The following is a 16,422-nucleotide window of genomic DNA, read 5'->3' on the forward strand; positions in this document are numbered from 1 at the left end:
ACACTTTCCAAAAGGTTTCAAATAAAACTGAAAGTCACCTCCAAAATAGTAAAATCATCAAATTCAGTGGTGGATAAGAGGACAACCTTGCGATTAGTAATTCCTCCGAGTATCAGAACTGGACTAGTGTCAGCCCAATACAAGAGTGGAGATGATGGACTGGGGATAGGAATTAAATTTCCAATTTCTACAACCTGAAAGGAAACAAAAATCAAAGAACTTCTAAGTCAACACTTTCAGACTCTGTTCTAAGTTTAACAAAACCAAAATTACTATATTCTTTCTTAGACCAAAACTTTATTCAGGTAAGAAAGATTGCCTTAGCATTAGCTTCATTCTTTGACTCAAAAGGGTTTTTCCTGTATCGAATTTTATTCAGTCGGTCGGTGAGAATCTCTCCCCTTTAAGGGAAGCGGGTACTTTTCGCTGGGGACAAGTAATCTTGGTTTGCCAATCAGTAAATTTTATTTATCATTAGTTATCAAATCCTTTTCATTTATCTTATCCTTGAATAATTTCCTACACAATTTTAGCTAGTCAATTTTGGTTATTTCAGATGGTAGAATTATTAGACTATATATAACAATACTCACAAACCCGTGACAGTGAGTAGGTTTTCAGCTGTTCCTCTGCTCTCTTACTGGAGTCTCTGCTGCTAAATTCGACTCCGTGGCGCCTGGTTTTTCGGCGCTGATAGTGCCGTTTTGGGTCCAAAATGGTGTCTACGTCATGTGCGCTCACTTCTGGTATGGACACCGCTGGATGCCATTTTGGGTAAGTCGTTAGCGTGGGCGCCGGAAGTATGCAGAGCACGCAGATCGTGACATCAATCAGCATGCAACTCTGATTTGACGCCAGAGCTGCTATTTTCGACCTCAATGCTCCAGCTAACACCCTTTTTTAAATACGGACAGCTGAACATGTGTTCAGCAGCAGGAAGGACCCCCCACCAACAATATTAAACATTATCAACTGCTTTCGGGTTCGTTGCTGATTGATTACTGCTGGCTCTTGGTGATATTGTCGAAGTGTTTGGTGGTTGGTTATCTTATTTGAAGTTGCTGAAGTGCTCAGGGAATGGTGTGCGAGGTAACTTCAAGGCATCTGCTCAGACAATTTACTCCCAGACATGGGTGCAGTAGTTTGTATCCTCTATGGCCTGCAGCATGACAGGGCGAATGAACAGAGGTGACACAGAGAAGGACAAGTTGCTCGAAGAGGGAGGAGGAGGAAGGGCAAAAGGACACTCAGCAGGAGGCTATATCCACCCAGGGACTTCTCCTACCTCAACCTCAGCGAAGAACAGTGTATGCACCGTCTCCGCTTCACTAAGGAGGTGCTCAATGAAATTGGCCGCCTGTTGCAGGCAGAACTGCAGCCTCAGAGCAGGGCGGGGACGGCATTGCCAGTGGTTGTGAAGGTGAGTGTGGCCATGAATTTTTATTCATTGGGCTCCTTCCAGGCCGAAGCAGGCGATATTTCCAGTTTAGAAACCGAAAATACTAGAAACGCTCAGCGGGTCAGGCAGCCTCTGTGGAGAGAGAAACAGAGTCAACGTTCCAGGTCGATGACCTTGCGTCAGAACTTGCAGCTCATCGACCTGAAACGTTAACTCTGTTTCTCTCTCCATAGATGCTGCCTGACCTGCTGAGTATTTCCAACATTTTCTGTTTCTATTCCAGATGTTCAGCATCTGCAGTATTTTGATTTTGTATTGATATTTCCAGTTTGCTGTTCACTGCTGCATAAGGGAGGTCACTGAGGCTCTGTATGCAAAGAGAGGTGAATTGATTTCACTCTCTCTTGCCAGAGAGAAGCAGGCGGAGCAAGCACGCAGCTTCGCCAGCATAGCAGTTTTCCCCATGGTACAGGGAGCCATTGACAGTACACAGGTCGATAATGGCATGTGAATTCAGAGATGTACCGCAAACAGAAGGGATTTCAACCCTTCAATGTCCAGCTGGTGTGCGACCATATTCAGCGCACCATGTCGGTCAGTACTCGGTATCCTGGCAGCAGTAATGATGTCTTAATTCTGCGGCAGTCTGCTGTACCACCCACATATGAGTCACCCTGACAAACCAGAGGGTAGCTACTGGGCGGCAAGGGCTATCCGCTGAATACCTGGTTCATGACTCTAGTGCACAACCCACACACACGTGGGCAGCATGCATATAACGAAAGCCATGTTGCCACATGGATTCTGATACAGCAGACCCTTGCCATGCTGAAACAACGCTTCTGCTGCCTGGACCGCTCTGGAGGAGCCCTGCAGTGCTTGCCAGAGCGTGTCTTAAGATTCGTCATGGTCTGCTGCATGCTCCACAACTTCACCATCATGAGGGCACAGCCCTTGACACCAAGCATACGGTGAAGAGCTAAGGAGGAGGGACAAGCGGAAGAGAAGGAGGAGGAGGCTAGAGCGTGGTAAAGGGGAATGTGCCCCATTAAAGATCATTTCTGAGTCCAAATCATTTATGTATATGGTGTCCTAGTACTGAGCCCTCTGGGATACCACTTACCACTTTAAGACAGTCCAAGAAACATCCTTTAACTCCTACCCTCTCTTTTATGTTTTGTAGCCATCTTCAATCCCTCTGCTACCTGGCTCCTCACTCTATGTATCCTGGCCGTTGTTGTGAGTCTCTCTCTCTCTGTGTTTCCTACTGTTAAGATACTTTTTAATCCAACTTGCCAATTTGTTAACTTCATTCCTTATCTATTGTTAAAAGCATTGGCATGATGGCTTATTAAATCTATCTATAATATATTAAACTTGCTATGTATGTTTCACACTCCTTAGTTGGGCATCACCATTCTGTTATCCCTGGCTTGACGTCTCACTAGTATTATAAAGTTACCTGTCACACAGTCACGCCTTCTACCACAAGATAGAACTTCATAAACTCCATATGCTGCAGATACCCATACCTATACCTAAAGCATCAGGGAAATTAACTTGGTCCTGACTTTCCATGGGCATATGATATCCACTAGTTTCTTCTGAAAACCCAAATAGATTAGAGTATACTCTCAAGTCGGAACATTAAACAGGCTTATACTACATTCCTCTGTGCATTACTTTTTAATCCATTTAAAATAAAAGCTTGACTCAATGTAACACACAAACAAATGTACTATAAGCATGTTAACCACTTGTACATCAACTCTCCCAACTGGAAAATATCCTCCTATATCTACTGAATAGTTCTGTTCATTGGTTATCTCTTCCAAGAATCCCATTAGATGACTGCAAGATGGTCCATTGCTTTTAAATCTATGACGATTATTCCTTATTGTCAGAATGCTCTTCAGATGAACATTTATTTTGTCTTTTATAATTTGGTTGAGCAATGAATATGAAATCTTTAAGCTAATCTACCCTTGGATAAACCACAATAAGTTTCCCTGTTCACAGCAGGAGGCAGCTTTAAACAGCATTTGCCTGGGTTCACCTAAAGTTATTGAAGTCATTCATACAATTACACACAGAAAAGAACCGCATCCTGCTAACCTCATGTCCAATGTCAAATCGCTCGATATTCGGGTCAACACCAACTTCCAAATCCAGTTTGGGGTTTAAGTATCCATCAATATTTAAAAGAACACTGGAGAAAACAACAAAAGAAAATGACAATAGGACAACGACAGTTTCTATCCTAAATGCACATACTGACTGAATAAAAGAGACCAAAAAAAATGTCTTAGCAAAACCATGCATTGAAAGCAAATCTAGAAATTTATAACAATTTAAATACATCATCATTACTACCACAAAATTGATTTTATTTTAAAAAATTGCTTTTATTAGCATTCTGCACACAAAGTTGGTGGGCCAGGCATTAGGCCTGAAGGACATTAGTGAACCAGTTGAGTTTTTAATAACTATTTCTATGGTCATTTTATCTGGCACAAGCCCACAAATTACCAGATTTATTGAATTCAATTTCCCAATTTGCACTGGTGAGATTTGAACTCGTAAGTTCTGGATTCTACATACATAATCCATATCGGCCTCCTCCTGAGGTTCCCACCACCACAGAAGCCAGTCTTCAGCCAATTCAATTCACTCCACGTGATATCAAGAAAGGGCTCAGCGTACTGGATACAGCAAAGGCTGTGAGCCCCGACAACATCCCGGCTATCGTGCTGAAGTCTTGTGCTCCAGAACTAGCCGCGCCTCTAGACAAGCTGTTCCAGTACAGCTACAACACTGGCATCTACCTGACAATGTGGGAAAATGCCCAGGTATGTCCTATCCACAAAAACTAGGACAAATCCAATCCGGCCAATTACCGCCCCATCAGTCTACTCTCAATCATCAGCAAAGTGATGGTAGGTGTCGTTGACAGTGCTATCAAGCAGCACTTACTCACCAATAACCTGATCACTGATGCCCAGTTTGGATTCCACCAAGACCACTCAGCTCCCGACCTTATTACAGCATTGGTCCAAACTTGGACAAAAGTGCTGAATTCCAGAGGTGAGGTGAGAGTCTATAGACTCTGGAACAGTTCCCATGGATTGGAGGGCAGCTAATGTAACCCCACTATTCAAAAAAGGTGGTAGAGCGAAACGGGGAATTATAGACTGGTAAGCCTGACATCGGTAGTGGGGAAAATGCTAGAGTCCATTATAAAAGATGTAATAGCAGAGCACTTGGAAAACAGTGACAGGATCGGACAAAGTCAACATGGATTTACAAAAGGTAAATCGTGCTGGACTAATCTGGAATTTTTTGAGGACGTAACTTGTAAAATTGATAAGGGAGAACCAGTGGATGTGGTGTATTTGGACTTTCAGAAGGCTTTCGATAAGGTCCCGCATAAGAGATTAGCGTGTAAAGTTAAAGCACATGGGATTGGGGGCAAGGTACTGACTTGGATAGAGAACTGGTTGGCAGACAGAAAGCAAAGAGTTGGAATAAACGGATCTTTCTCTGAGAGGCAGGCATTGACTAGTGGAGTACCGCAGGGATCGGTGCTAGGACCCCAGCTATTCACAATATATATTAATGATCTAGACGAGGGAACTAGATGTAATATCTCCAGGTTTGCAGATGACACAAAGCTGCGTGGGCGTGTGTGCTGTGAGGGCGATGCCGAGAAACTCCAGTATGATTTGGACAGGTTGGGTGATTGGGCAGATGCATGGCAGATGCAGTATAATGTGGATAAATGTGAGGTTATCCACTTTGGTGGCAAATACAGGAAGGCAGATTATTATCTGAACGACAATAGATTGGGAGAAGGGGAAGTGCAACGAGACCTGGGTGTCCTTGTGCACCGGTCGCTGAAGGTAAGCATGCAGGAGCAGCAGGCGGTTAAGAAGGCAAATGGTATGTTGGCCTTCATAGCGAGAGGAGTCAGGTACAGGAGCAAGGATGTCTTGCTGCAGTTGTGCAGGGCCTTGGTGAGACCACACCTTGAGTATTGTGTGCAGTTTTGGTCGCCTTATCTGAGGAAGGATGTTCTTGCCATGGAGGGAGTGCAACAAAGATTCACCAGACTGATACCTGGGATGGCAGGAATGACGTACGAGGAGAGATTGTGTCGATTGGGCTTATATTCACTGGAGTTTAGAAGAATGAAAGGGGATCTCATTGAAACTTATAAAATTCTAACAGGACTAGACAAACTAGATGCAGGAAGGATATTCCCGATGGCGGGGGAGTCCAGAACCAGGGGTCACAGTCTAAAGATAAGGGGTAAGCCATTTAGGAGAGAGGAGGAGGAATTTCTTCACCCAGAGAGTGGTGAACCTGTGGAATTCTCTACCACAAAAGGCAGTTGAGGCCAATTCATTAAATATATTCAAGAAGGAGTTAGATATATTTCTTAAGGCTAAAGGGATCAAAGGATATGGGGAGAAAGCAGGGACAGGGTACTGAATTTGGATGATCAGCCATGATCTCATTAAATCGCGGAGCAGGCTCGAGGGGCCGAATGGCCTACTCCTGCTCCTATCTTCTATGTTCTATGAGTGACTGCCCTTGCCATCAAGGCAGCATTTGACAGAGTGTGGCATCAAGGAGGCCTAGTAAAACTGAAGTGAATGGGAATCGGGGGGGAAAACTCTTCACTGGCTGGAGTCATACCTAGCACAAAGGAAGATGGTTCTGGTGGTTGGAGATCAGTCATCAAAGCCCCAGGACATTGCTGCAAGAGTTCCTCAGGGCAGTGTCCTAGGCCCAACCATCTTCAGCTGCTCCATCAACGACTTTCCCTCCATCATAAGGTCAGAAGTGGGTATTTTTGCTGATGACTGCACAGTGTTCAGTGCCATTTGCAACTCCTCAGATAATGAAGCAGTCATTGCCCGCATGCAGCAAGACCTGGACAATATTCAGGCTTCGGCTCTTCTCCTGACTCCCCAAAGCCTTACCACCATCTACAAGGCACAAGTCAGGAGTGTGATGGAATACTCTCCACTTGCCTGGATGAGTGGAGCTCCAACAACACTCAAGAAGCTCGACACCATCCAAGACAAAGCAGCCTGCTTGATTGGCACCACATCCACCACCTTAAACATTCACTCCCTCCACCACTGCTGTACCGTGGCTGCAGTGTGTACCATCTACAAGATGCACTGCAGCAACTCGCCAAGGCTTCTTTCGCAGCACCTCTCAAACCCGCGACCTCTACCGCCTAGAAGGACGGGGCAGCAGGCGCATGGGAACACCACCACCTCCACGTTCCCCTCCAAGTCACAGACCATCCTGACTTGGAAGTATATCACCGATCCTTCATCGTCGCTGGGTCAAAATCCTGGAACTCCCTCCCTAACAGCACTGTGGGAGTACCTTCACCACACAGACTGCAGCGGTTCAAGAAGGCGGCTCACCACCACCTCCTCAAGGGCAACTAGGGATGGGCAATAAATGCTGGCCTTGCCAGCGATGCCCACATCCCATGAACGAATAAAAAAATCACAAGGCTATTGTACCTTAACTTGCTAAATCCAAACAACAATGGGGCATTAATTTAAATAACGGAGCAGATGGGAGTCAATTTGGATTAGCGGTGGCATGCTGTCTCCTGTATCAGAAGGCTGTAAGTTCAAGCACCACTCCAGTACCTGAGGACATCATTTAGGCTGACTTGACGGTATAGTACTGAGGGGGTACCACATTGTCAGCGGTGTTGATTTTTGGATGAGATGTTAAATGGAGATCCAGTCCGCCTAGAGATAGATGTAAAAGATCCCATGGTATTACCTGAAGAACAGCAGGAGCGTTATCCTGACCAACATTTGTCTCTCAACTAACACCACCAAAAAGAGATTATCTGGTCATTCATCTCATTGACATTTGTGGGACCTTGCTTTGTGCAAATGCACGGCTACCTGTAAATAAAAGCGACTACGCTTCAAAAGTAATTAATTGGCTGTGAGGTGCTTTGGACATCCTGAGGATGTGAAAAATGCTATATAAATGTAAGTTCTATCTTGCTAAATAGACATGCAAGACTGGGGGGAAAAAATTGTTCATGGACTTTTCATCTGTTATTATTGCTGAGTACAGTTTAAAAGAAACAAGTGTATGTAAATTAGTAAAAATAAAGTTGTTGTTCAAGAATTTGTTACACCGTGAAGCCCCTTGTCAAAGGTCTACTCTGAGAAAATTGTGCAGAACTGCACAGCTGAGGTTATAAGCAAAAAATGAGTTCTGAACTCCAATTCAGAACAGGGATTAGTCATAGAAGGGAAGGATAGGATTTGGATGTATCAGCACAGCACTGAAAGACGTGAATGATGCAAAGGATTTTTAACCCACAGAAATGAGTGTAGTGGCCATTTTTCACTCATAGTGCAGTGGGAGTTTGAGATAAAGTACATGCACACAGAGGCTTAGGAAACATCTAACTCATGGAACAAACTACCCCAGGAAGTGGATGTACTGCGACAGAGTCGGCTGCTTGGGCAGGAGGACTGTGTAATGGATACTCAGAGTTAATTCTTGCAATTCATGCCTAGGTTGCCATTACTGTCTAGAACCTTACTTGTACCAGGATGAGCAAAGGATTTATCAATATTGAAAAGATTTATGTTCTGTGGTCCTTGGTCTAATAGCATAGCGACAAGAGGCCTTAAAAGGGCATTATCAGTTTTACATTCCTTCCTGGTAATTTACGCATTGGGAGAAAGGGAATAAAAATAATTGGCACTGTGGCTTTCATAAAACAAACTAAAGTCTAGCAATTTTGGGCCTAGAATTCCAGTACACTGGAAAGCTGCCGGTAACAGCGCCGGCCAAGGCTAACAGCACTCCGCCGAGAGAATGCAGGCAGCAACGGTATCTTGGTGCTGCCTGCTAAGTAACATCAGTGGTACGGAGAATTTGTGGTGTAACGCGCTCTTTCCAGTGCTAAGCTCAGCAGGAGGCCGAAGGTCACATCTGTGTCCCGCTTGCAGTGAAGGAGAATGAGGAAGAAACGAGCGAACTTGTGTACAGAAGTTGCCGTACTTGTTACAACAATACCTGCCACCTGATTATTAACTATGTTTGTTGATGTTTTAATAGCACATGAAATGAATGCATCTGCGTTCTCTGTAACACTAATCCTTTCCCAATGGTTACTCTTGAAATAGTTTAAATGTGTAGTGATCGAGCCAGCTTTTAGTGGGTCTTGCACACTTGACACAAAATAATTATTTGATAAATAATTGGTTATGGAATTTTGAATAAATTAATTATAATTCCTTAAAATCTTAAGCAGTTGAGTCCAGATTTGCTAGGCAGGTGATGTTCTAGTGATGCAATCATCATAAAGATAAATGAAATCTTATCCGAGGTAGGCCTAGAAATTGGGCCACTTATCACCACCCGTTTGCGTCGCTGTCCTGGCGAAAAATAACGGCTGCCACTCTCAGGCCCTTCTCTGGCATGGGACTCAGCAGCTGCCATTTTGGTGAGGGCCTTAGCGCTGCTGGCCCTGGACATGTAAATAAAGAGTGGGTAGCGTCAGTTAGCGCACAACACTAACTTAACGTCACCTCAGCAAGCTTCGACCTTGGCGCTGAGTTCTAAGCTCGCTCTGAAAACCGAGCATTCAGCAAACTGACAGATGCTGTCAGCACCTCTTAAAGGGATACAGATCTTTCAGATAAGTTTGCATTTAAGCTTTTGGACAGGATTTTTTTTATTTTATTGAAGGAGTGACTTGGTGCAATACATGTTAAAAGTTTTTTAAGTGTGCGGGGACTGCTGTTGGATGCTTGCAAGGCCATGGATGGTAAAGGAAGGCCTCTGAGAAGACAGAAAATGCTTGTAATGCTCAGCAGGTCAGGCAGCATCCGTGGGGAGAGAAACAGAGTTCATGCCTCAGGTCGAGATGCTGCCTGACCTGCTGAGTATTTCAAGTATTTTATGCTTCCATTTCAGATTTGCAGCATCTGCTCACAGAGGGAAGAGAAAGACACAGAAGAGGAGGAAGCGGGAGGAAGGATGCAACCCAGACAGCCCCTTTCTGGCCAGGATACCCAGGATGGAATCATCAGCCCGTGGAACCAATGACCATAACACCAATTCTCCTTTCAACATTTGTCACACACCTTACCTTCCCACTGTTACTGACCATCACAGCATCCTCTTGGCCACAATGCTGAAATAAAAGCCACTTCAAAGCAAACTTTCCAATCCAAAATTTATACATCTATCCATCCAATATGACATCAAGAAATCAACTCATCACCCTTATGCATTCCCTTAGTGGCTGTCTTTTGCGTGCCTTTGCCTCTCCTACTGATGTCACGCAGTACTACCCCAGTGGCTGCAGCATGGCTGCTGACTTTCAATGGGGTACACTGCAAATGGCCTTGTTGGTGGACCATGAGGAACTGGTGGCTCGGAGTGTGAAATTGAGTGACAGTGTTTCTTCTTCTTCTTCATTCATTTCTCCCTTTTCTTGGTCAACCACTGGCTGGGCAGCTGCATTCCTTGGGCGTGTGAAATGAGGAAAGCACAAGGGTGCAGCTGTGGAGAGGGGAGGGCTGGAAAGCAAGAGGTGCATGTGAGAAGGAGGATAACATATGAGGATGCCAGCATCTTGTATCCTTTCAGCCCTGCTGCTGGCCGAGGGCTCAGGCATGCCCCTGCCAAGAATGGCCAGCGCCGTCTCCTCCAAGGGGTGAGGTGAAGCTAGGAATGGGAGGTGAGCCTTGTGTTTGGTACAGATTGTTGGTAGGTGAGTGATTAGGAGTGGGAGGGGAAGTTGTGCATTGAAAAGTGTGTGAAGCTAGTGGCGCATTCACTGACCTTGACCAGTGGTCTGAGGTCATAAAGCTTCTTTGGGCACTGGAGCCATGTCATGAGGGTGACACTGCTGGCAGTGACAGCCTTGGTGATCTGGTCTCACATCCTTCTTTCTGGAGGGCCTCCTGGCCCCTATGAGTATAGGACCTCTCTTGCAGTGTTGGAAAGGCATGGCAGGGCAGCTCGGTCCAATGGAATGCACATCCTGTGCCATGTGGGAACGCCAGGATGCTTCCCGTGTCCTGGACAACCTTGTGTGCAGGAGGTGTCGTCAGCTGGAAGAGCTCGAGTTCCGGGTTTCCGAGCTTGAACAGCAGCTAGCGTCACTGCGGTGCATCCGTGAGGCTGAGAGCTACGTGGATAGCATGTTTCAGGAGGTGGTCACCCCGCAGCTAAGGAATGTGTAGGCAGAGAGGGAATGGGTGACCGCCAGACAGAAGAGGAGGACCAGGCAGGTAGTGCAGGAGTCCCCTGAGTGCATCTCGCTCTCCAACCAGTATTCTGTTCTGAGTACTGGTGCGGGCAATGGTTCCTCTGGGGAGTACAGCCAGAGCCAAGTCCACAGTACCATGGGTGGCTCAGCTGTACAGTGGGGGGGGGGGGGGTGGAGAAGGAAGATAGGGAAAGCAATAGTGGTAGGGGATTCAATAGTTAGGGGAGCAGAAAGGTGTTTCTGCGGCCGCAGGCATGACTTCAGGGTGGTATGTTGCCTCCCTGGTGCCAGGGTTAAGGATGTCACCGAGCGGCTGCAGAACATTCTGAGGGGGGATGGTGAACAGCCAGAGGTCGTGGTCCATAACGGTACCAACGACATCGGTAGAAAGAGGGATGAGGTCCTGCAGGCAGATTTCAGGGAGCTAGGAAAGAGATTAAAAAGCAGGACCTCAAAAGGTAGTAATCTCCAGATTACTCCCGGTGCCATGCGCGAATGAGTATAGAAATAGGAGGATGGAGCAGATGAATGCGTGGCTAGAGAGATGGTGCAGGAGGGAGGGCTTCATATTCCTGGGGCATTGGGGCCGGTTCTGGGGGAGGTGGAACCTGTACAGGCTGTACCTCAACAGAGCCGGTACCGATATCCTCGCGGGGAGGTTTGCTAGTGCTGTTGGGGAGGATTTTAACTAAGTTAGCAGGGGGATGGGCACCCGAATGTAGCATTAGAAAAGAGAAACAAAGGGCACAAAGGATTAGGAAAGACGGATAGCACTGATGTAAGAAACAGTAAGGTATTAGGTGGGGTCAGACTAAAAGAGAACACAGGATGGTCTAAGATAGGTTTACAGTGTATGTATGTGAACGCACAAAGCTTAGTAAACAAGGTTGGTGAGCTGCAGGCACAAATAGCCACATGGGAATATGATGTCATAGCAATAACGGAGCAAAAAAGGGTAGGATTGTGTTAAGTCTGTGTGTTATATTGAGAATTACTACACAGACCACAAGAGTAAAATTTAACAGGTCTTTACTGGTTGAAGGTCAGGGCGGAACTGCCCAATAAATCATTACACAGCACTTATATACCGGTGTGGTCACCGCCGGTATTACAGTATACAGCAGCCAAGATAAAGTAGTGCAACCCTTAAAATAGTTCTCTTAAAGGTGGAACGGTTACAAAATAGTTCTCTTAAAGGTGGAACGGTTACATACACTACAATCCTCCCTTTTTAGCTTAACCGTATATATTCCCCATTAAACATAACATCATAACATATATACACAACTTCATGTAAAAACAGTTCACAGATTCAGTCTCTGAGGCGGCGCCTCCTGCGCCTCCTGACTCGGTCCGGATAACGCCTCGGTGGTGTAGTAGTTCTCGGTGGTGTAGTAGGTTCTCGTTGCTGGGGTGACTCATCTAATAGTCCTTCACTGGACTTAACAGCTTGAACTTCTGTAACTTCAGAACCAGCATTGCTGACTTCTAAAGGCTCGAGTACCTTGGGAAGTTTTTCTACTTCCAGACTGATTTGGCTCAGTTCGGAGGGACCACCTGCGTGACCTGGTAGGGGTGATAATGGTTCAGATGAGTCATCATCTTCTGCTTCTTCTCTATTGTCTTCTATTTCCTCCATCACTTCAGCTTTTGCCTCTGCCACCAATTCCCTGAGTGGCTTATTACTGCTGACACTGCTCACAAAAGGGTGCTCTTTCTTCTTAGCTTTCAACTGACCGATGAATTTGACATATTCCCTTTCTTGCTCAGCTTTGATTCGTTTGGCCTCATCGCGCAGACGGTTTGTGTGTTCCTGTTCCATTTTCTCAATCAGCTGCTTCTGCTGTCTTTCCAGAATCTCCCACTCTGTGTCAAAGAACTTTTTCGTTGCATTCATCTCTTGCTCAAAACGGCGAATCATTTGATCTAATTGCTGTTGTAGTTTGAGATTGAGTTGAGTTCGAGCCCGGTGTTCCTCAGAAATGTGCATGTCTGTAGACTGGACAGACTCAGAATTCTCTGTCAAACTATGTTGTTGTTGTTCAGTGGAATTCTGTTCTGATACTTTGTTCTCTTCTGAAGCATTTATGCACTCCTTCGTTTTTCCATCATTAGTCTGCAAGTCCATTTTAGACTTGTCTTTGGCACATGGGCTGGTCTTACCATCATCAGTTCCAGAGTCTGAGCTGATTGTCTTCACCGAGTTCTCACTCTCTGCTTTGTCACTGTCACTGCTGTATATGCCCTCATCCAATATTCTGGACAATCGTGCAGGTTTGACTTTTTTTTCTTTCCGGAATCTACCGTTATTGCGTTTAGGGAGTGCCAGTCCATATTTATTTTCCTGATCCACTTCCGTCCCAGAAGTGGTGGACCTCCCTCAGGTAGTACATATATGTCCGTTCCTTGGTGTGCTTTGCCCTTGTGTACCACCTTGACTTTTATCTTTCCGATGGGGTATACTCTTTGCCCCGTGTATGTCTGCAATACTATCTCCGTATCCCGTAGGGGAATATGTGTGAATAACTTTTTGTAATCTTGCTTATTCATGACCGTCAACGCCGATCCGGTGTCCAATTCCATCTTCACGTGGACTCCTGCTATCTGCAGTGTGGCCCAGATAGTTTGTCGGTCAGCTTCCTTACTCACATTGTGAATTCTCAGACTACCCAGTTCCTTGCTGTTGGAGTCTGAATCCGAATTCTGTTCATCCGAACTCTTCTCAGCCACCTTATGTACCTTTCTGCACTTTTCCTGCGGTGACTTTTTGTTGCTGGTCTTCTTTCCTGACCGGCATACTTTAGCTATGTGACCAAGCTTGCCACATTTTCTACATTCCTGGTTTTTAAACCAGCATTGGTTCTGATCGTGTGTTGTCTTCCCACAACGATAACATTTCGTTGTACCCGAAGCCATTTGATCTACGCTGAGTACCGCTGCCTTCAGCTGCATTTCCACAGTGCCTCTCGCTGCAGCTTCGTGCGATGCTGCAATAGAGACAGCCTTATCAAGTGTAAGATCATTCTCTTCAAGCAGCCGCTTTTGTGTTCCTTCTTTCGACAATCCACACACGAATTTGTCTCTCAGTGCCTCTGTCAGACTTTCCCCAAACTGACAGTATTTCGCCAGCTTACGCAGTTCAATTAAATACTCCGCGTTGCTTTCCTCTTTCAGTTGCGTTCTCGCATAAAATTTAAACCATTCCGCTAACATCAGCGGTGTGGGGTTCAAATGATTCTTCAGGACAGCAACAATATTAGCGAAAGTCTGATCCGCCGGTTTAGCTGGTGATAGAAGATGCTTCAATAGCCCGTATGTCTTCGCACCCATTGAGTTTAGTAAGGTTAGTGCTTTATCTTCATTTGATATTTTATTAGCCTTACAATATATCTCTATGCATTCTACATACGTGGCCCAATCTTCAACATCGGGATCGAAATCGTTGATGTTACCACGCTTAGGCATCCTCGCAATCTTCTTGAGAACAAAAAGAATTTTTTTTTTTCTTTTACAAAATGGCGGTTTCCCGCGCTCGTCTTCTTCCCCCGCCTACGAAAATGGCGGCTTCCCGCGCTCGTCTTCTTCCCCCCCGCCTACGAAAATGGCGGCTTCCCGCGTTTGCCTTTCTCCCCCGCTGGCTGTAATGGCGATTGCCGTATTGCTGCGTTCGCCCTTCCCAGCGGTTTCAAATCGTGCCTCCCAGCCCCTCTTGCAGTCTGGTCCTTTCCCCCCCGGCTGCGGCTGAGTTCTCCGCGGTTTTTTTAAATTTTCTCCCGCGCCTTACGATCGTGCCTCCCAGCCCCTCTTGCAGTCCGGTCCTTTCCCCCCCGGCTGCGGCTGAGTTCTCCGCGTTTTTTTTAAATTTTCTCCCGCGCCTTACGATCGTGCCTCCCAGCCCCTCTTGCAGTCCGGTCCTTTCCCCCCCGGCTGCGGCTGAGTTCTCCGTGGTTTTTTTATTTTCTCCCGCGCCTTACGCTGTCCCGGTCGCTGCGCCTCGCGGCCTCGGTAGCTGCCCGGCCTTTTTCACCGGTCGCGGTCGAGCTCTCTCTCGACGCTGTTGCGTCTCCCAGCCCGCTTGTAGCCCGGTCTCTCACACCGGCTGCGTTTGCATTCACCGCGGCTTCCGTGCCCTACGCTGCCCCAGTCTCAGCGCCTCTGGCCCCGACTTCTGTCTGGCTCTTTTCCCCGGCCGTGGTCGAGTTCTCCGCCCTTATATCCTCCGTTCTTCCCTCCCCTATTTCACAGCCAACGTGGCCGACTTGCTGCTCGTCGCTGATCGGCTTACCCACCACCGTGATAGAAGGGATGATCACTGCCTGTTGCTGATGGAAGGCTTCGTGTCAGAATTCTTCCTTCGCTCTGCAGACCCGAGTCTTCTCTCAGCAGAATGATGAGGGCGGATGCCTCTTCTCGACGCCCGTTAAACTGCCTTGGATGTATCTCTGCCGCAGGGTAAGATCGTACTCGTCGCCACTGTTAAGTCTGTGTGTTATATTGAGAATTACTACACAGACCACAAGAGTAAAATTTAACAGGTCTTTACTGGTTGAAGGTCAGGGCGGAACTGCCCAATAAATCATTACACAGCACTTATATACCGGTGTGGTCACCACCGGTATTACAGTATACAGCAGCCAAGATAAAGTAGTGCAACCCTTAAAATAGTTCTCTTAAAGGTGGAACGGTTACAAAATAGTTCTCTTAAAGGTGGAACAGTTACATACACTACAGATTGGGTATTAAATATTCCTGGATACAAGGTGTTCAGGAAGGATAGGGAAGGAAAGATAGGAGGTGGAGTGGCAATATTGGTTAAGGAGAATTTTACAGTGCTGGAGAGGATGTCCTGGAGAGGTCAAGGACAGAATCTATATGGCTAGAGTTATTAAGAAATAATAGAGGTGCCATTACACTATTGGGTTTATTCTATGGGCCACCTACTAGTGGGAAAAATATGGAGGAGCAAATTTGCATAGAAATTACAGCGATATGCAAGAACTATAGAGTAGTGATAATGGGGGACTTCAATTATCCTAATATAGACTGGGTTAGTAATAGTGTAAAGAGCAGAGAGCAGGAAGACTTTCTGAAGTGTGTTCAGGAGAACTTTCTGGATCACTATGAGGAAGGAGGCATTGCTGGATCTGGTTCTGGGGAATAAGGTAGGTCAAGTGGGGCAAGTGCCAGTAGGTGAACATTTAGGGAACAGTGATCATAATATCATGAGGTTTAGATTAGCTATGGAAAAGGACAGGAAGCAATCTAGAGTAAAGATACTTAATTGGAGGAAAGCCAATTTCAGTGGGATGAGAACGGTTCCGGCCCGGGTAAATTGGAATCAAAGATCGGCAGGCAAAACTGTAATGGAACAATGGGCTGCCTTTAAAGAGGAAATAGTTCGGGTACAGTCAAGGTACATTCCCACTAGGGGGAAAGGTAGGGCACCTAAAGTCAGAACTCCCTGGATGACAAAAGAAATAGAGAGTAAGATGAAGCAGAAAAAGAGCGTGTATGACAGATGTCAGGTCAAGAATACATAGAATCATCGAAATTTACAGCACGGAAGGAGGCCATTTTGGACCATCGTGTCTGCGCCAGCCGACAAAGAGCTATCCAGCCTAATCCTACTTTCCAGCTCTTGGTCCATAGCCCTGCAGGTTATGACACTTCAAGTGCACATCCAAGCACTTTTTAAATGTGGTGAGGGTTTCTGCCTCTACCACCCTTTCAGACACTG

The 16,422-nt window shown here is 46.1% G+C and overlaps 1 protein-coding gene across 1 annotated transcript in view; it reads right to left on the reverse strand.

Moving 5' to 3' along the window:
* Positions 1 to 16,422, reverse strand: part of LOC147096877 (cation channel sperm-associated auxiliary subunit gamma-like) — a 297,982-nt gene that overhangs the window by 260,233 nt on the left and 21,327 nt on the right. Inside the window, exons 3-4 of the mRNA XM_085973141.1 lie at positions 3,515 to 3,608; positions 39 to 194 (exon numbers count right to left, since the gene is read on the reverse strand). Coding sequence (XP_085829267.1) covers positions 39 to 194; positions 3,515 to 3,608 — 250 coding nt within the window. The remainder of the gene's footprint in view (positions 1 to 38; positions 195 to 3,514; positions 3,609 to 16,422) is intronic.

This window comes from Somniosus microcephalus, chromosome 34 (assembly GCF_052327205.1).
Source record: "Somniosus microcephalus isolate GS21.2 chromosome 34, FLI_Smic_1.0, whole genome shotgun sequence".
Taxonomy (NCBI): Eukaryota; Metazoa; Chordata; class Chondrichthyes; order Squaliformes; family Somniosidae; genus Somniosus; species Somniosus microcephalus.